This window comes from Conger conger, chromosome 3 (genome assembly GCF_963514075.1).
Source record: "Conger conger chromosome 3, fConCon1.1, whole genome shotgun sequence".
Lineage (NCBI taxonomy): Eukaryota > Metazoa > Chordata > Actinopteri > Anguilliformes > Congridae > Conger > Conger conger.
Window position 1 is genome coordinate 27,393,725 of NC_083762.1, and position 21,161 is coordinate 27,414,885.

The 21,161-nt window shown below is 41.7% G+C and overlaps 1 protein-coding gene across 2 annotated transcripts in view; it reads right to left on the reverse strand.

Moving 5' to 3' along the window:
• Window positions 1-6,502: 6,502 nt before the first annotated feature.
• The window catches only part of fat2 (FAT atypical cadherin 2), a 41,817-nt gene continuing 27,158 nt past the window's right edge, over window positions 6,503-21,161 (reverse strand). Inside the window, exons 16-24 of one of the 2 annotated variants that reach the window (XM_061235782.1) lie at window positions 20,832-20,975; window positions 19,150-19,347; window positions 17,725-18,484; window positions 16,630-16,793; window positions 11,573-12,026; window positions 10,857-11,010; window positions 10,412-10,417; window positions 9,817-10,307; window positions 6,503-9,137 (exon numbers count right to left, since the gene is read on the reverse strand). In XM_061235782.1, coding sequence (XP_061091766.1) covers window positions 8,653-9,137; window positions 9,817-10,307; window positions 10,412-10,417; window positions 10,857-11,010; window positions 11,573-12,026; window positions 16,630-16,793; window positions 17,725-18,484; window positions 19,150-19,347; window positions 20,832-20,975 — 2,856 coding nt within the window. In that variant the 3' untranslated portion in view covers window positions 6,503-8,652. Of the gene's footprint in view, window positions 9,138-9,816; window positions 10,353-10,411; window positions 10,418-10,856; window positions 11,011-11,572; window positions 12,027-16,629; window positions 16,794-17,724; window positions 18,485-19,149; window positions 19,348-20,831; window positions 20,976-21,161 lie in introns of both variants that reach the window. The other variant, XM_061235781.1, reaches the window with a different exon arrangement.

Sequence of the window (21,161 nt, forward strand, 5' to 3'; positions counted from 1 at the left end):
GGTAGAGGAGGTGCGGTTGACTAACCTGACAGACAGAGGTCAGAAAATCCAGGATCCAGTTACAGTGAGGTACTGATACCAAGGTCATGGAGTTTGGTGACCAGTTTAGAAGGTGTTAAATGCTGAACTAAAGTCAATGAACAGCATCCTTACAATTATGATGAAATATTTGCATTAACAAGCTGGTGTACAGGTCTACAAAAGTGCTCAGTGAGTGTATATTCAGCCTTTTGCATTTACACTACTTTATGGAATCCACTGATTCCTCTTTGGTCAGAAATGAATCGTATATAATTGTACACAGTAAAATAATATTTCTAAATAATGATAATGTACCGGCATTTGTCTATGTAATTGGGGTATTTATTTGGTAGGAATTATTTTCAAGAGCAGCAACTGACAAGAGTATTTTGACCTGATAGTATATTTATATGTATATCACGGATGCTGCAAGCTCAAAGAACAAAATGTACAATGCAGTAAACAGGCATCATTCTGAAAGAAAGGCTACAAAGAAACAAAGGTGTGTTAACAGCAAAGCAGTGCCTAACAATTACCATTAAATGCTGCATACTTAAATAATCAGTCAACATGAACAGGGGAATAAAACCTTAAAAATTACCCAACATTGAAGTCAATCAGTTTTTATTGGGTGCTAAGCAATAAGGCAGAAGTGAAACATTAAGTACCATAGTAACCAACTCAAGTAACTCAAAGAGACTAGCAATGGGATGAATGTGCATCATAATAATGTAATACTGTCAGAATGAAAATTCAATGTTGTTAAAGCAGACCCCAGAAAATAACATTTTCTGTGGGCGTGTACAATTTGTATTTTTACAAGCTGATGTGCTATAGTCAGTAAAATATTGAACTACTCGGAGGCCCTGCTTGCTGGTACATCTGAGTTAGTCACTCTCTGCTGGCCTTCAGATAGGTATGCAACAGTCATACACATCACTGGGTATCGCCACAGATTCCATCCAATCTCCTTCTTGCACTGACAGTGAGAACAGTACAATTTTATTCCAAATGCGGTATTGCATTATGCATGCATTCAGAGCTGTGACCTCTGATCAGGTTGTGATTTCTCATAAATTGCACAACTACTAACTCTGATGCATTGCAGGGTGTTTGTGTGTGTGTATGTGTGTGTGTGTGTGTGTGTGTGTTTGGTGGGGGGGAGGATTATACATGTGGCCAGTCAAAATATCTCAGACTGAATATATGGAAAAAGCAAAGGAGAAGAGGGGAGGAAAGAAAAGAGCAGAGAAAGATGATCAAAGTGTATATCTATACTCTGTTCAGACATGAGTCTATTGTGTGCTCAACACTTTATGTCTGCAAAGCCAATGTGTAGTAACATATCACTGTGTTGACATCCAAAAAGCCTTTCTAGTGTTCTGGTTCTGTGTGAGTTTTCTTTTCTTTTTTAATTACCATAAATAATAAAGATATTTTTTTATATAAAGATGTTTTCTCCCCTGGCAGCTGCCTACATGTGCTTGTGAGTCTACCCTTGTCCAACCTTTGACTGTTACAGATACATTATGATACATTATGTGCATCAGTCAACAGTTTTAAAGTAAAATGAATAAATGTGGTTTAAGATTTCACTTAAAGGGATATTTCAATTTGGTCATTTTATGGAGCTTATCCCGTTGTATTTGCATAGCATGAATGCTAGCAACATCAGCTGTCCCAGATATTAACAGCTCTTAACAGCTTTTCCGTTTCTGGTTCCCAATTCACTCCCATTCATTTTTGGGACCTCGCAGAATATAATAGTTTTATTGCAGAAACTACGGGGGATAATAGATCGATAAAAGAGACTCCAAATATTAAATGGTCTTTTATTTATTTATTTGAGCTGATAAGTTGTTTTCAGGTTTAGGTTAGTACAGCAACACATAGCATTTTAATACAAGCAGCCATGTGAATATGTTATTGTGAACAAGGGTACATCACTTAGTTAAAATAACAAAACCTTTCTCTTCTCTTCTTTTTCTTTTACAAAGCATTCAAAGCATACAAAATACATCAGGTATTTAAGAATCAATACACTCATTTAGAGATTTCAGAAAGGTCCAGAAAATGAATGGGAATGAATCGGGAACCAGAAAACCGGGAGAAACAGAGAAAACGCAAATTATCAGGAAGGGCAGCTGCTAGTATTCGGAATATGTAAATACAACGGACTGGGCTCCACAAATATTTTCCACAGAAAACAACCGCTTTAAAAGAGTTTCTCTCTGGATCATTGATAATACATTCTAAGCATTTGGACAGTGACACAAAATGTTTTGGCTTTGTACACATTGGATTTGAAATAGAATAATGAATATGAGCTTAAAATGTAGACTGTCAGCTTTAATTTGTGGGCATTGATATCAGGGCATCCGTCTACGACTGTTATACACAGCCCTCTCCATTTCAGAGCTGTGTTACAAGTGGCATCACAAGTGTTTCTGATTAGTCAGGTGTGTTCAGTCACTTCCTTAGTGCAGGTATAAGAGAGCTTTCAGTATCTCGCCTGATTCTCGGCTTTTGATTGCCTTTGGAGTTCTTTTGGCATCTTGTTTATAGCAATTTAGCGCAATTGCTTTTCACTTTCTTCCCTGTTTAACATCAAGAAAGACCAACTTAGCCCACTCTTTCTGGGGATTGTGTCCATTTGCTGGCCATGTGTTGCCTCACGCAGATGATAGCAGTTCTTGACCTCTTTGGCCAGGCTTGGTTAATTTGCTAATGATCATAAGCCACCTGGGTTACATCAACACCTCTTCTGTCAACCAGTTAGGCTTGATCAATTGTAGTGCTTCTGTGCTAATTGATCCTGCCTATGGACCTGCACATAGTTCAATTCTGGGAAGTCCACACACAGACCACCATAGACAGTACATAGAGGCACAAAACAACTGAACAACATGGCCTCCTTTTTTTGTTGCAATTATATAATTTTGTTTGCCCAACCCTAGTGCAGGCATAGGCTTCCAGCCCTATACAGACTCATTCCTCATTCAAAAAGTGGGGCTTTCAAATATCACATGCATGTGGAATGCAGATTTGTTATATAATGTTCTGTCTTTTAGTCTGCTTTTACACAGTAAGCCATAAAATACTTTTTACACACCTGTTCTTTTTCACATTGCTCATAGTCACTTTAACTTGTGACCATATCTCTTACATGCGGTTTTGAATAACAACCATGTGCAAGGACAAAAGCTAACATCACACTCTTATAGTTATATTGCACAACTTTTACAACTGTTACCTGTGGTGCACAGTGGCATCAGAAATCACTGAAGAAAAGTCCCATTAGAACAATGAACAGTCTATTGCTGAGTATTACATTTGTTTTGGAATTGTACCAGATAGGAATGTGATCTAAAACTAATTTAAAAGAACTGATTCTGGTGCAACACCTGGAGATTCAGGGGGGGCATTTCAATGTTTTCCCTCTGGGATACTAGACGGCTGGCTGTTTGAACAACAACATGATTGGTGACACTGAGAATTCTAGCCTAGAGCTGTCTGAATGGCTGAGGAAAATCCATAGACGGTAGTTATTTGAGCACCAGGGTGCATGGTAAGAGCACATAATAATGAGAACAGGCAATTCAGCCCATCTTGGCTCACTGTGTCAGGTCTGTACTTGAGTACCTTCAGGGTCTGTACCTCCATAAACTGGCAACTGCTTCCCCACATTGACAAGTCTCCGGGTTAAAAAAGGAAACGCATCAAATGTATTAGTGAGAAAAAAAGACCATGGAATGTGGTCCAGATTTAAATATATGAAAAAAACATCACCTCATAAACACCTTTTTATTTTTGGCCAAATTAGATGTTTCTCTTTTTTATGTTTAAATGTGGTGTGTTTCCATTTCCATAGCTTCATACTGTGCTAATTCTTCTCACTGATGAAGTTTTTTCATGGCAGAACACCCAACCAACAGACATTGTGAGGAAGCACACCTGTTATTAATATTTATTATGTTACTTATTACCCTGATCCTGAACCACGCAATGTTAAGGCATCAGATTATCTGACAACATTCCCAGTGTTGTTGAACTGTAAGTAATGTTACAAGTGGCGTCTTTTTTAGAAAATGATTTGAATGTGATAGTAATCCAGCATGATGAGTTTGACATGTTTGAAAGGCATGAGTGAAAGGGCCAAAAAAGTCACGCTTCAAACGTTTATTACCCCGTCTGCAGGACTCTTGGGGGGATTCACCTGCACATGCTAAATGATATGCAGTGCAGCCCATAAGTATTTGGACAGTGACACATTTTTGGAAACAATGACTATGAAGTTAAAGTGCAGACTTTAACTTTATAGTCATAGTGCAACTTCAACTAGCTGTTGCATTTTCATATCCATATTAGGTGTACAGTGTAAAATTGTGGCTGTTTTATACACAATAAATTTTAGGGGACCAAAAATAATTGGGTGTTCAAATGTGTCTTGGACAGGTGAGTTCAGTTTCATCATTAGTTAATGCATAAAAGAGCTAGCAAAAAGTTGAGAGTCGATTCTAGGAGTACCATCTGCATTTGTTGTTGTTGTCTCTCAACATGAGGGCCAAAGAAGTGTCAATGGCAGTAAAACAGGCCATCATTAGGCTGAAAACTCTGAATAAATCAATCAGAAAAATTAGGTGTATCAAAATCAACTGTTACGCTGGCATATTGTTAAGAATCAAGAGCGCACTGGTTCTCAGCAATGGTAAATGGCCTGGTAGACCACAGAAGAAAAATCCTTTTATACAGTAACTGTTCAACAGATCAAGAAATACTCTCCAGGATATGGTATAGATGGCCAAAGATGACCATCAAGAGAAGGCTAAGCTAGCATAACCTCAGAGGGTTCAGCACAAGGCTAGTCTCTAGAATGGTTAGTTTATAGTTTGCAAAAATGTACATTTGAAAACCTGTAGAGTTGTGGAACAAAAGGTGAGACAAAGATCAACCCATACCAGAGTGATAGAAAGAGGAAAGAGAGAAAAAAAGGAACAGCTCATGATCCAAAGCATACCACCTCATCTGTCAAGCATGGTGGAGGTAGTGCTATGGCTAGAAGTCTCTGCTGAAGGCAGCAACAGGATGACTGCCGAAGTATACAGAAGTATCTCCGCTGCTCAGATCCAAGCAAATCAATCCTCATTGGATGGTTCATGATGCAGTAGGACAATGATCCAAAACATACAGCCAAAGCAACCGGAGTGTATCCTGCTGAGTGTTTCTTTTTTCATGAAAATGGAATGTTCTTGGCTGGCCACCTCACCTAACCTCAGTTCAATTGAGCATGCAGTTAACTTGCTGATGGACACACTGAAGGCAAATAGTCCCAGAAACAAGCAGGTGCTGAAGAGGGCTTCAGTACAAGCCTGACAGAGCATCACCAGGGAAGATAACCCGCATCTGGTGATGTCTATGGGTCACAGAATTCAGGCAGTCATAGATTGCAAAGGATTTGCAACAAAATATTGAATATGATTACTGTATTTCAGTTTTTGTTAATTTGTCCAAATAGTTTTGGTCCCCTAAAAATGGCTGTACTTTCAATGTGGATGTAAAAACCTCAAAATAAAGCTGAAAAAAAAAAACAACAAGAAAATGTGTGACTGTCCAAATATGTGTGGACTGCATTGTAGATGTAGGGGAATCTCATTGCATTTCAGTAGGAGGTTCAATCATTTATTGGTGTATGTGTTTGTGTTGCACTTTATATAAAGTAAAGCTGAATCAGTCCCTATGTGTCTCTGAATAGAGCAAATATTGTTCAGGCAGGAATTTATCTCATTCACTCAACTGAAACATTCTCTAATATAAACAAAGTCTAATATATGTGAACTAGACTGGGTAAAAAAGGAACTGAGGAACTGAGGGAGTTGAGCACATCAATGTATTTGCAATAAGTGAGTTAATGGTTACATTTTTGTGTATAATTACTGTCCAAGTTCTAATAAAAAAGACACTTTTCACTGCTAATTTCTTTTGACAGCGTAAAGAGCCTTGAGAAGAGGAAGAAAAATGTGCAGTAAGGCAAATTCATTATTAATGAATACAATTTTATCAATTAAATAGTTGAACTACACAGGATAAGATTACATTAATTTGTTTTTTGTTTACGTTTTCATGGATAGTGTGTCTGTGTTTGAGTGTGTGTGCGCATACATAGATATCGTCTATTCATGTCTCCTTCTAGTGGACTCAACTGGTATTACAGGAAGAGTATATATTCAACTCAATATGAGCACTTTGCCTACAGATTTTTCATAACATTCATAGCACATTTTATACAACTGAAAAATAAATCTGTGTTTGGAAATTCTTGAACAAGAGGAAAGAAGTATAAATTGTTAAAGAGGTGTGTTGGGCTGTGTGGTTTATTCTGCACATTCTTAGAAGAGTTAAAATTAAAATAAACCACTTCATGCACCACAATAACATTACTGTAAATAATATTATTATAAACACAAACACACCACACTTAAAATAATACAAAACAATACTTTTTATTTATGTTATGTACATTTATGTTTTACAATAAAGAAAATTAATGAAGCAAAGTGACATCATAATATAATTATCTCACAGAGAAACAACTATGTTAAACATGGGGCTCACCCACATTGAGAAACACAATACAATATCAGTACATTCAGATGAACTCCCTGGACCAACACGTGCTCTGCATATCTGACCACTGCTTTATTGTGCTTCCCTGTCAGTCTCTCTTCCATACATATGTAATTCAATGAGCTACTCCCTTCAGAAGTTAGAACTTCACTATGCCGACCTACCACAACTCTCCAACCAATAAAGATCTAAGGGTGGCAACATTGCCGGTTTATTCCCAACCACATCATCCATTCCATAAATAATAAATTGGTCTTCGCTCTACACAAGAAAAGCACACATTTCCTTTACGTACAGACATGTTTTAGTAAAAAAAAGAAAGCAAACACCTCATTCGCAGGCAGTATAATGCAGTAACATCATGCACAAAGAGCAGGCAGGGTCAGCGGAAGACAATAATGTTATGATGGCATAAATCCCTCAAGGCAGCGTATTCTAAAATTTGTCATTGTAAACAATAGCACAAGGCCTGCATCTGTGCTGTATGTCCCTATAGATTGCACAGATGCAGATCATTATTAATAAGTGCTCTCGGTCGATTTGTTTGGGGTGGGTGTTTCCTGACACTTCATTCCTTGAATTATATGCTGTGTGTGTACTCTATATTTATATACACATAGGCTAAAGCCTATCCCAGAATGCAGTGGGCGAGAGGCAGGAATACACCCTAGACAGGTCGCCAATCCATCACAGGGTCCACACACCATTCACTCACACATTCATACCTACGTGTGTATATAACCGCCAGTTATTCACAAAACAGTATTATTATCACAACACAAAAACAGCTTTAGAATTTTACCTTAGCAAAACTTAACACCATCTAATTTATAGATTGGTAAGAAGCACATGGCACATGACATTTGGAATGAAAATACTTTTCACATTATGGTATCTATGACAAAACAGGTACATTCTTTTTAAAGTACATATTATTAGATAGATTAAAGTTTATGCCAACTGAAATGCTAATTTCTTTTTTTCCCTTTACTTTTACTGAGAGGAGCCAGCCCCCATACTTTCTATGTTTCTATCCCAGAATAACACACTGCACTTTATACCGCATATTCATAATTTCTTACATATAGCAAGAAAGAAAATTTTTATCTTGATATATAATTTCTGGATCGTATGTGTACTAATACATAAGTCTTTGCACTGGTTACATATTTACATTTTTCAATAAAAAGTATATAAGCTTTTTTATAGCGTTGTAGCATAACACATGTATTTGTGTAGTAGTCTTTACTTGCATTGCTGGATTGATGAATGGATAAGCAAATAATATTCTTGAATGCGGCCTGAGTTCTTGTCTGGTTCACCACTAATGTTCTTGAGTGAAAAGAATTGCACATATTTAGTCTACAACACCAACGATTTAAACATATTATTGCTTTTGTTTCATATAGATTCTAAACCAGTTTAAAAACCCAGTTTTAGAATCATTATTTTCAGTAAGATATAAAGTGGATGTGGGTTATTGCAGTAAGAGGATACATAAGTTGTCTCTCAATATGAATAATTTAAAAATATGGCTCTACATCAGTCATTTTGCACTGGTGAAATGTGCATGCTTGAGTTTGCATACTTGGATGTGCAAACTAGTCCATCCTTACATACGCCACCTGACAGCCAGTGATTGATTTTTAGCAGGACTATGACACTATGAGAGCTGTGAATATCAGAGGCTCTATGAACTATGAGCTTGCTTCATGAAGTCCTGTTGTCAAGTGAAGAAAGCTTTGCACACGGACTGGACCCAGACCCTGGGGATGGCCAGCCTTCTCAAGAATTTCTTGAGGCATCTTTATTACTGCCTAACACCAGAAACGACAGCAAACAAAAACGAATTAATTCTGTTTAAAGTCTTCCCCTTTCTGTCTTCCGGGGGCGGGACTCTGGCTGAAATAGTTGTGGAAGCACCTCAGCTCCTGGGTGTCCTTCCAAGAAGAATTTAAAAACATAAAGCTGCCTGATAGGAACATCCTGCCCCTCAGCTACGCTGCTTCAGAACATGACCTCCTCGCAGCTGCCGTAGTCACTCTCCACCATGTCTGAACCCGCGTAGCTGTGGGGCTCCTGCACCGGGAGGCCCAGGGCCCCTTGCGGAGGAGGGCTGCAGTCTGCGTAGGAGGGCTGGGCCACGCTCAGCCGCATGCTCAGCCGCCGGTAGTTCCCGCCGGACACGTTGTCCACGCTGTGCGTGCGCTCCGTGGGGTAGTAGCTGATGGCGGTGTACTCGTTGGGGCACTGGGAGGTGGGCAAGGGCTGCCCGTCGGGCCCCAGGAAGTCATCCAGATTCTGGTTGCTGTAGCAGGGGGGCAGCGGGGCCCGCCGGTCGCAGCGGTCCAGGGGGAACGGAAAACCCCCGAAGCGGGAAGTCCGACGGGGGTCCATGGTCGGCACAGCTGGGAACGTGCCCTCCACGATGTCAAACTGAGGGAACTCCTGGACTGTGGGCCGGCCGTAGTAGTCAGGGTCAGCAGGATACACTACACAGCCAGAGATAAAATGGAGAGATGACAGCCGTCAATGACCTTTTAACCATAACAATGGCTACCTGGCACCTCTCTAACCCTGTCATTTTCATTCCTGGTCCTGGCTGGCTGCAGCGCCTGCTGGTTTTTGTTTTTGGTGTGGTATCAACAACCCAAGAAACCTGTCCACCACATATGCAATTTCACATTTCTCAGAAACACAGGGGTTATCCCTTTTCACACTAAACAAGTCTTTACTACAGAGAATGCAAAGAGATGTTCAGGTTCAGCAAGTCTTATGATAGGGGTCAGAACATAAAATGTTATGCAAACTGTCAGTGCTAAAATGATGGTGATACAGAATGAAAAGAAGTTAGGCTTTGAGGAGTGAAGCAATCTTCTCCAGGTATTCTTTGCCGCCGGCTTGTCATCAAATGTGTTATTTAGAAATCGTAATTGTGAGCAGATAAATATATTCATGAGAAAGAACAGAAGTGGAAAAAGAGGGAGAGCTATTCTCTTCAGCGGATGAAATGACAGAGTACAGAGTTGTGTCCCTTTATAATCATTCAAGACTCAATCATGGTCTGCTGTTTGTCCTATAGACCTTTTCATTTTTCATCTAAATTAAATGACATTAATGGAAATGGTGGGGGGAATGGAAATGGGAAGAATCGCTGTGCCGCTGACTCACCGTCATAGTCCAGCTCCCAGTTGTTTTTAAGGATTGATTCATTGTCTGAGCTAGAGGGCGGTGGAGGGGGTAGGTTGGGGGCCACACTGCACACCACGGGCCCTTGTGCCTTTTGGGCCTGGTTCCCTCCCCGGGACACCAGCTCGGTCTGTCCGCGTGGCTTCAGTGTCCGGAACGGGTCGTGATCCAAGTCATTCCTGGAATCTGCCAGCATGTTCATCTCGATGGGCGGAGTCTGCTGCCCGTCTCCCATCATGCTCTTGGCCAGGCTGGGTGGGTAGTAGCCGTTGGAGTCGCGGGTGGTGGCCGGCTTTTGTTTCTTCCGTTGGACATACCTCTTGCGGATGCAAACAAAGACCCCCACGAGGAACAAGATGCCCAATGCACTGGCTGCGATCTCCACAATCTCCACCACACCAATGCCCCCAGACACCTGGGGCAACGGGTCACAGTGCATCAAACCCTTTTCATTCATTTTACAGTCATAACCGCTCGGGCACGGGTTTGAGGAACATGCGTTGATGCTCTCTTGACACCTGAAGAGAACAGAAAAAAAAACATTGTTTTCCAGCCTTGGAAAACATCCAAATATAACAAGCAGCTTTCGATATGATGTGTGATTCAGAACAGGAGCCCATTATCAGGGAGTTCATCTGAAAATCATCTGTCACTCCATACTTATCTCAGGGATCTCTGCTTAGCATCTTAACTATTTAGACTCTGCAAATGAGAGCAGTAACTGCTGTTTAGACAGAAGCTAGCTAGCTGTCACCTTACAAATGCACAATACAGTTTGGATTCAGAAAAAATAGGAAAGCTTTCAGAAGACTGCTAATAAAATCATATATGATGTATACTTCCGGTGCCAGAGTGAAAACAAAAAACAAACTGACATCAGAACATAATAAGAAATAATATGTTATACTCTATTATTTGTCTAATAAATATAATATTGATATTTACCATGGTTATGGAAAACGAGAGATAAAGAGAAAAGGGATATTATTTTCACACAGTGGCAAAACAAAGTTGAGTCCCACCTGTTTCCGGTCGCATGATCTGGGCAGCTGCAGATATAACCCTGAGCCTTCGGTTGGCAGGTCCCTCCATGGGCACAAGGCTGGGAGCTACAGGGGTTGTTGGCCTGCTCACAACGGGAGCCAAAGTACTGCAGTGTACAGCTGCAGCGGAATTCTGGGTAGCAAGCAGAGGAGAGGAGTGTCAGAACACGGACTACAGAGTTATGTACAACTGATTATAGAATCAGAAAGTTATCGATATTTCATTAGTTATGCAAGTCATATGGTATACATGAAGTAAGCCTGTTTAACTTTTGGAGGGAGGTGAGTTATCATTTTAGCATGGGTCACAATGTGTAGTACGGACATTTCATTCCTTTGATAGTATTGTTTTTTTCTTAAAATGAAATGATGTGCTTTAAATTCCATGGACAGGGTTATTTTAAAGATCCTGCCTTTGATTGCCTCTGCTTTTATCAGTGTTGTATTTATTGAACTGCCTGTTTCAGCATCAAAACAGTAAAAAAACAGCCTCAAATCTCATAGTTTTATTCAAAACTCGGTTTCCTCCATTGTTTCTGAACTGCATTTAGAGAGTGACATCTGCCTTCCTCAATCTGTATTCTTCTTTCCTGATGAAAGCCTTAACTTCCACCCCACCCTGCCATCCATCCCTCAAAGCCGCAATCGAACCCAAGCTTTAGAACGAATGACATCAACCCATCCCATGAACTCACCTCCATTTGAGATCTCCTCACAGGTCCCGCCGTTCTGACAGGGGTGACTGGCACAGCCCTCAGTTTGGGAGCAGCACTGGTACCGGCCGAACACCCTCCTGTCCCCGAGCTGAGATTGGGGTCGCTGCCCTCCCTCGGCAGCCCTCACAGCCTCCCCGTTGAACGCCACCTCGTCCAGGCAGCCGCGGAAGCCCTCCGTGCGCCCCCCCCCGTGGGGCGGGGACCAGGGGGCGGCGAATGCCAGCGCCCCTCCAGGACGGGTCATCCGGCAGGGCTCGGACAGGGTGACTGAGTCGGAGTGAGTCCGGTCCAGGGTCAGCGTCAGCTCCACGCCCCGGACCTCCAGCAGGACGTGGTGCCTGCGTCCATCCGACACGGGGCCGGCCCTCACCCGCAGAGCCCCCGGCAGCGCGTTCCCACAGCCGTACCTGAACCTGAGCTCCCCGCCGTCAACCTGAAACCACGCGGAGAGTCAGTGAAACCGCCCACGGGCTCACGCTAACGCCGCCGCGCATTAGCGCTGTTTACTCAGCTGCCCCTCCGCCTCTAAGATTACATCCTCTGCTGTCGTCGCATGGCATTGTCTGAAGTTCCACAGAAACAGTGGAGTTGTCAGGGAGGCCAGTCTTTTATCTTTTTACAAGTCCTGCTAATCATTGGATCAGACGGGATGGTATTTAGCAGGGCGTTGACGAAATGAGCAGCAGCGGCAACACCAACACGTTCGATCCCGCACTGATGTCATGCAGAATTCTTTCTCTTTCTTGAGAAAGGTCGAGGAGTGCGTTCTGGTGAGCCATTTCAAATTAAAAGCAAAGCCCATTGCTGGAGGCAGTTTGGGAAGCACCATTGGAATGCGAGATCGGTTTGCAATCATCGCATTAGCATGCAACCTGGCAGCGCTGCCATTTCAGCACTTTGCACTTAAATAATGCAGTGTTTTGCCTTTGATATATGTGCCTGTTTCCTTTATATATCGGTTTCCTCTCCTATGCATTAAAAATGCATGGTTTGTGTGTATCTTAAATTTACAAGTGAAACACACAGATGTATGGGGATGCATTATTGATGGCAATCTGCTTCACATTGGACATTTAATTGCTGCTGCAGAATCTTCTGAGGATTGCTGAGAGTAAACTAGCACAAGGCCTACTCCTCTGATCGTATCAGTAGTAAGCTCTGAGCCTAAGTGCTATCACCAGAATCAGTCATTTTAGCTATTTATTTCCAATGATACCTGATTTTTGCCTTGGCTTTCAGTTATGAACCACAAGTTAGCAAGCACTTCATGTGTAAATGTAGGAATGTATTAGATTCATCCAATGTGTACGTGCCATGTGTGTTCATTATGTGAATTATTAAAAATAAGTTAGTTGCTGGAGCCAGTGCACAGTAATTAGAACTACAGCTAATACAGTACTTTGTTTCTGTTTGTTGAAATCACATAACTTTAGTAATCTCCACAGTGAATAATGTGGCAGTGTGTAAGGCTTGGTACGGCTGAATTCATCTTTTTAAATGTAACATGGCCACAGCCTTCAGATTATTCATGCCATGTTCAGATACATGGGTACAAGGGTAATTAAATAAGGCACTTTTTCAATTTTTCTAAGTTCACCATTAATATCAAATACATGATTTGATTAGATGTCTCTCTAATTATAAAAGGATCATGGAATTCTGACGTCTAAATTTAAAAAAATGTAAACAGTAAGCTAACAAAAATGGCAATGTAATCACACACATTAGAAACAGATAAAATGATAACCAGAATAAATAAACTGCCCAGAAATTTCAATCAAAATCCTCCTCATCTGCTTGCATTAGGAATGCAAATCTTTGCATCAAAAATGTGGGCAACCCTGTTCAAAAAGCCTTTTACAATTAATATCTAAGCGAACAGAAGTGAACCTGACCTCTAAATGGTACAACGTTAAACATGACAATTTTAAAGCGAGATTACTTTTTATTTACATTTTTTACAGTTTCAAAATAATCAAAAAAGTTCAAAGGCCCTGTGCAAAAGTTTGGGAACCCTGTCAGTTAGTACTTTGCAACTCCTCCTCTGGCAATTATAACAGCTTGGAAATGTTTCCTGTAGCCAGCTAAGAGTCTTTTAGTTCTCGCTTTAGGAATTTTTCCCTATTCTTCCTGGCAGAACACCTCTAGCTCAGAAATATTCTTCAGCCTCCTTGCATGTATGGAATGTTTGAGATCTCTCATCCATCTTTCCTGGATGTACTTCATGGTTGATTTCGAGGTATCCTTCGGACCATTGTCTTGCTGTAATACCCAACCTCTCTTCAACTTCAATATCTTGACTGACCTTTTGCCTGAACATTAACCTCTAGATCCACCTCCATTCTTCGCAGTTGGCAAGCTGTTCTTCTCCACAAACACTTCACCCTTTTTGAAGGTGAGGTGTGGGTTCTTTGGACCATTTCTTACAGGTCTCTGGCCAAATCTTCCAGACCTTGCCTTGACTTCAACTGTTCCATTTATCTTCCATTTTCTAACAATGTTTCTGACAGTGGAAATAGGTAGTTTGAAACATTCTGAAACAGTTTTTGTAGCCTTCTCCTTCTTGGTGGGAATAAACCATATACATTCTGAAAACTTTGGACATCTGTTTAGAGGAACCCATGGTTCAAACCTGGAATTATACTCACTTGACTCATTGAAGCCCTAACAAGTAAATCACCTACATCTGGGCCTTAGTAATCATCTTCCAAAAAGTAACAAAGAATAATCCAAAAGGGTTCCCAGGTTTGCTTTTGAGCACATACAGTTTCATTGTTACAGACATTTAATCCAGGGGTGCCAAAATTTCTGCACAAAATTTCTGCAATTTTTCAGAAGTAAAAAATTATTTTTTACTTCTTCAAAGGGCACAGTGGTTGTACACTAAAATGTTCATTCGGCTGGCTTTGGCCCAGGTAAAGCTCCATATGGATAATGACAATGAAATAGCAAAGTTTGTTGTGTGTCTGTGTGTGTGTGTGTGTGTGTGTGTATATTTTTATTTACAAAAAAAACTGGAACGTTTCAAATAAATATGTTACCACTTCAAACAGATTTGTATGCCAAACAGATGGCCCTGATGAGCATTAAGTCATGTGGGGAATAAAAGCTAATTATCCCCTACCAATGTGTCATCCATGGCTGCTAACAGCATTAAAGGGCATCTGGCCCACTGTTAGTAGCACGTCTGAAATCTTGTTCCCTTTAATGACGTTAGATTTTAGCTGTCAGTGTTCATAAATTATATAGTTCTGCACTGACAAGTTCCCTTTTGTCTTCTATCCCTCTTATTTTTGCTCAGATGGACATGGTCATGTCAAAGGAAATAACTTAAAAGATGCGAATGAGAGAGGAAGAGAAAACAACTGGTTTGCCAAAAGGTTCAATTCAATTCAATTCTGTAAGTTTGCGATGGGTGTGTGACCCAGCTTCCTTTCTGGTATGGAATACTGATGCGATTTGTGAGCTGATAAGAATTTGTCAAGGGGCACCGGAGCAAAGCTCTCTAGAGAAATGCAGGAGTGCTCTTGTACATCTCAAAGTGTTCAGCAAAGAAGAACAAGAGCAATATGTAAAGGAATTCCAGGATGGTTTGTGCTTAGCAATTCCTTTTGAAGCCATTTGCTGACAATGTAACGGACCAGGGTACCAATATACAAAACTACAATACATTATTTTCTTTCCTTTTTTAGCTCAGTTTCACATATTATGTGAAGTTGCCTTTCTAACTTAGACAGAAAATTTGTATTTACTCTAGCAGCAGGACAGGATTCATATGAGTCTCTGGTGTGCAATGCTTGTTTTTGTAAAAAAAAAAATACACTGACCTTTAAATATGACTACTTTAATTTACCTTCATGTACCATAATCTAAAAACTGGGTATGTGATTATATGATCTATCAGGAAAAATAGGGGCAAAACATTCTTAAAAGATTTGATGCTGCTTCAGCAAGAATTGCTGGGAAGGACTTGGAATAAGCACCATCATCATAACACAGCTCTCAAAAATTGGATCAGATGATATGGCAGGAAGGGTAATAATGTGATAACTGCAGCATTCCCTACCATCCTAATCCTTTCTGGAATGTTCTTTCATGGGATTAGTACAAATCACGAAAATCGTGGTTAAAATATGCATGTAAGCAAAGCAACTCTCCAGACTAAACTTTTATTGGAAGGTGGGTGGTTTTGAGAGCTGTCTCCTCGGCTGTTTAACAGCAGCTGGTGTAAGGCAGGTGCTCACAGCAGGAGCAGTGGATGTTATGAACAGATTTGTACAAAGCATGGTCGACTGCACAAACAAAAGAGTGAGAGAGGGTGATATTTTACAGTAATTGTCATTATCTGCTCAGGTTTGCAATTATGACTGAAATCTTACTGTACACCTTGAAACGTCAGGTATTTCGCACATTTTCACTGGCAACTACTATTTTGTTCCAGAAACTTGAGAGGGAAATACAAACACTTGTGGAAAAGCACACATTGACATTTCCAAACAAAAGAGGAAACTTGGTGAAAACTCAAGGAGGTGTTGATTGGAACAATAGCATTCGAAACCAGTTCTCCTTCAACAGTTCAACTAATTGTCTAAGTATCAACAGCATTAAGCTTTCCCTGTAATGGGCTTCTTTTTGTTAGAAGAAAACAACATATGAAATAGTATCATGCTTCTAGGGAAAAAGATTAAAACCAAGAACTTTCAAACCTAGAAAAATTATTTTGTGTTTCTGCATCTCTTAAAGACTAGATGAATGCAATTTAGGAAATTTAAGAAAAAATTCTTAGATACGTATAGTGTGAACTGTAAACTGTTAAGTAAAACTGTTTTCAACTGTTTTCAACTGCTGAAAATCCATCAAAATCTTCCTAAAAATCTCCCTCAGATTAACTTAATGCTAACAAGACCATCATAAGACCTATCTTAACCAAATTCATCCCTGAAAAGGAAGGGAGTACTGTTAGCAAGTAGGGAACATTTCCCCCCCAGTTTAAGTGAGTATGTCATGTGGTGAATGAGCATGAACAGTAGGCCTACCTCCAGGGCTCCCCAGTCAGTGCTGTTAGTGGACATGACCAGGCCTTGCTCCTGAAAAGTCTTTATGTTCAGAGACAGCTGGAAGTTCTGCTCCACCTGCTTCGCTGCGTCTGCCTGGTAGAGGAACTTGAGATATCCGTTCCCGTCAAACCTCACAGCTGATTCTGAAACACAAAGTGCTTTGATTCAGAAAGTCTCAATGCCTTTTGTCTACATTTCACCACAATAGTAAATTACCTTATAATAAGACTTTCCAAATAAACCTAAAAAGTACAATTTTGTGTAAAAAGTACACAATACACACTCAGTGAGCAATTTATTAGGTAGACCTGTACACCAGCTTGTTAATGCAAATATTTAATCAGCCAATCATGTGGCAGCAAATAAATGCATAAAAGCATGCAGACGTGGTCATTTTGTTCAGACCAAATGTCAGAATGGGGAAGAAATGTGATCAAAGTGACTTTGACCGTGGAATGATTGTTGGTGCCAGACAGGGTGATTTGAGTATCTCAGAAACGGCTGATCACCTTGGATTTTCACCCACACTAGTCTCTAGAGTTTCCAGAGAATGGTGTGAATAACAAAAAAACATCCAGTAAGTAGCAGTTCTGCAGGGAAAAACACCACGTTAATGAAAATGGTCTGAGGAGAATAGTCAGACTGGTCGAAGCTGATAGGTAGGTGACAGTAACGCAAATAACCATGCATTACTACAGTGGTATGCAGAAGACTATATCTCTGAGCAGACAATGCATCAAACATCTAAGTGGATAGTCTACCATTTACAATGAAATCTACAACACAATAAAGTGTGCTAAAAGATAAGGGGTCCGAATACTTTCTGAAGCAACTGTACCTGCAGTGTGTACTTTACTTCTCAAGATCTTTCAACATTTTCATTATGTGACTTATCAGTGTCACTGGGTGAATCTGACTTTAGTTCTAGTCAAAATAAACCAGTAGTAATCTGTTCAAAGCATGAAGCCTGTGTAAATACATTTCTACAGCTGTCTCCTGGCCCATGTCTCCTGTACCTTTTAAGCCCCTGAAAAATGTCAGATGAAGATGGTAGTGTCGATGGGAAGGGCGTACCATTACAGAAACAGACGCTCTCCCAGGTGTGGCGTGGGGTAATGAAGCCGGTCCTCGCCGAGGTGTAGTGGAACGCCCTCTCGCCCGTCATGTGGACCGTGTTCCTGCAGCCCCTGGGGGGGCAGTCCAGACCCACGCAGCTACCCTGGCGTACCCTCAGGACGTTGACGCCTATATCATCCTCCATGACCCGGGCCAGCTGGTTGGCCGGCGGAGGTTCGGCGGTCCTCCACACCAGCAGCACCTCCAGGCTCGAGGAGCCGGGCTCCTGCTGCAGGCTGGCCACGTGAAGCCCGGCCCCCAGGCTGCGCTGCACCGCCCTCCAGTGGTCGCTCACGAACTCCTCGGGCGTCAAGCCGGCCAGCTGTAGCGTGACGCCCCGGTCCAGAGCCTGCTGAGTGGCGGTCCACACGTGGACCCGCACGCCCGCCCAGGCGCTGAACTTCCCGTCGGACACGCTGACGTTCAGGAAGTACAGGCCCGGCTCCAGCGGGCTCTCCGCCACAATCTTCCCATCCGCGGCGCCCACGGAGAACCGCCCGCTGTCCGGGGAGTCCTGGTCCAGCTTGTAGGAGAGAACATCGTGGAGGTCCTGGTCGGTGGCGTGGAGCTTGCCGATGAGCCTGCTGGAGAAGGCCCTGTCGGTGGTGGTGATGAAAACATCCAGAGGCACCACTGAAGGGGGATATCTGCTCTGCTCCGTGATGTTGATTCGCACCACACATATGGAGGAGAGCGGGGGGTGGCCACTGTCTGTCACCTGCCATGGGCAAAAAGGTATGACTATGAAGGACAATGAAGAACACTCTGGCACAAATCAGGAGCCAGGCTGTTGAAAAATGTAAACAAATGCAATAGTCCCTCCTGAACATCCATTTTGGCTGCAGTATTGCAGTACTGCAATTCCTATTGGTATGACATTGATATGCTTGGAGCTGAAATCTGCCCAAATGAATACAAATGTCCCATATTATTAACAATATTCTGCAGGAGGGCTTCTGTTCACCGTTGTAGAAAAGTGTTTAGATGTGTAACCATTTATGCATGTTTCACACAGCTCTGTTTTTTATAAAGAAAGAATGTCCTCTCAGTCCATTCATATGTGGTTTGTTCAAGAGATGGCAGAGCAGGTTTTAAACACAGATCCTATTATCCCTGGTATACTTTATTTGATTTTGTATTTGCTTAGTACGTATACATTGTTCCACTTACACAGCTGTTTGTAAAGTACCTTGCTCAAGGGCATATCGCAGTGCCCTGGCTGCGATCCAAAATCATGACTCTCACGGCCTTAACCAGCGTATGACACTCCATCACCGCTCTATAAAACCCTCAAGTTAAACATCCATGGAGACAGGCGGTTTTATGTGAAGTTAATACATGACTCCCTCCGTCTGTAAAGGACTGAAGGGAGGGGTTTAGTACCTGGATTTTCAGCAGGTGTTGGGCCTTCGTCCTTTTCCTGAGAGGCCCCCCGACGGAGAGCAGGCCCCCCTGGTCTATGTGGAAGCGCTTGTCTTCGTTCCCAGATAGGATGTGGAAGGAGAAGGGAGGGCCGTTCCGGGGGGTGTCTCTGTCCGTCACGGAGAGCTGGAGGATGCTGCTGCCCATTGGTTCTCCCTCCTGAACAACAACACAAGGACTTAAGCCAACAGGGCAAAGTTACTTCCACATTGAAGCGGCTTCAAACTTACAGCATGGCTGTAAAAAATCTATATGAGCTCATACTTAATCATCTAGGGCTCAAAATTGAGCCATTGTGTGGTTTGTGAATATGAACCCTAGAAGCAATTTTGTTTCGTTGGCAATTTAAAGCGTGGTTGCATTCAGTATGTGCACTGATTAGGTTATGGGGTGTGAATGAAAATCACAGTACGACTTCGATCATTGTTATTCAGAGCCGCTTGTGTGTTTTTTACAGCACCTACAGTGCAAATTTGTTATGCTGTATGGCATCCTAAGTAATAAAAATGGGTTGCATGTATATGGTGCTCATCATAATCTCAAACCTGGGGATGTGAATTTTTAGCACCTGCCTGGGTTTGCACGTCTCCCACAAACCTAATGTAGCACCTTCCCTGGGCCTCCTTTTGCTCTGTTCGTTAAATCAATTCAGAGCACTTGGGGAGTGGGCATGCTTTAAAATGAAAAAGTATTGAGGCTGGTGTTAAAATAAGCTTTTTCAATCTGATTGGATTGGAAAACCACAAGTAAGGTCCTCAGTTTGTGAGAAACAAGAATTTTGTTGTGGAATTTTGTGGAATTTAGATGCCACATCATTGAGTTTGGAAAAAATGACAAAACACCTTTGACGATTCAAAGATAATTAGATTGATTTAAATAAAACATAATGAAAAATTATTTTATTAAACTGGAAAATACATTATTAAAAATATTGACAGAGAATGTGTATTATTATTATCATTATTATTATTATTATTATTATTTTTATTATTAAGCTTCACCATCATCTCTGTCAACAGCGACGCAATCAGCATTTTTATTATCCGTCAAGTCTTTTCAAAACATTAAGCCAGAACTCAAAGATCAACTGTGAGCTTCACCCTTCATGAGAAGTATCCTCGTTTTACAATAAAAGCAGCTTTTGTTCAAGCAAGAGCAAAACAAAGACATACTGTGAGGCTGGGCTCTGAAAGGCTCTGAGAGCAGATGAGGGGTGCGGCTCATCTGGAACTCTGGCCCTGTGCTTTCCATTTGGCACAATGAGCTCAACCGCTTCTGATTGCCACATTTAAGCTGACACAGCCACAACGTGTAATTGAAACAGAGTGCTGCATTGGCAGGCCTAAAGCTAATGGTAAGTGACCACGACCGCCTTGCCAAATAGCCCCCGCACACATCACAGGCAACGAAGGTGGAGGTAAATGGGCTGTAAAACGTCTTTCAGAGTCAGCAGAGTTGGCCCTATTATTAGAAGAGATGAATCAGGCTGACACCCAAGTAGTAAACAACCAGACAGAATAGAGTAGGCTGGTGAGAGGAGAGAAAAACAATCTATAGCTGTATTAGATGTTGTCAATCAGTTCTGCTGGAGGTGCTGCTTTATGCGCGGTCTGATGAGGTCACGTCCTGTGGTGCCGTGGTACCTGGAGGACGACGCTGTGGTTGATCTTGGAGAACACGGGCGGGTTGTCGTTGACGTCAGACACAGTCACGGTGACCTGCACGGCGGTCGACAAGGGGGGGTGACCTGAGTCCGCTGCTTGCACGGTTAAAGAGTAGTGAGTGACCTGTGGAGGGTGGAAACACACTTCCTGAGGATTACAGTACTTTAGAGCACTTGAACCAAGCTGAACTCAGTCCCGGTAGACAGGTTTTATGTTGCATTCACCTGACAAATCTTGTAAAATCGATCTCTTTTTTTAAAAGCACACACAGAAACTCTGAAAGTGGGCAGTATTCTGTGATATATCTTT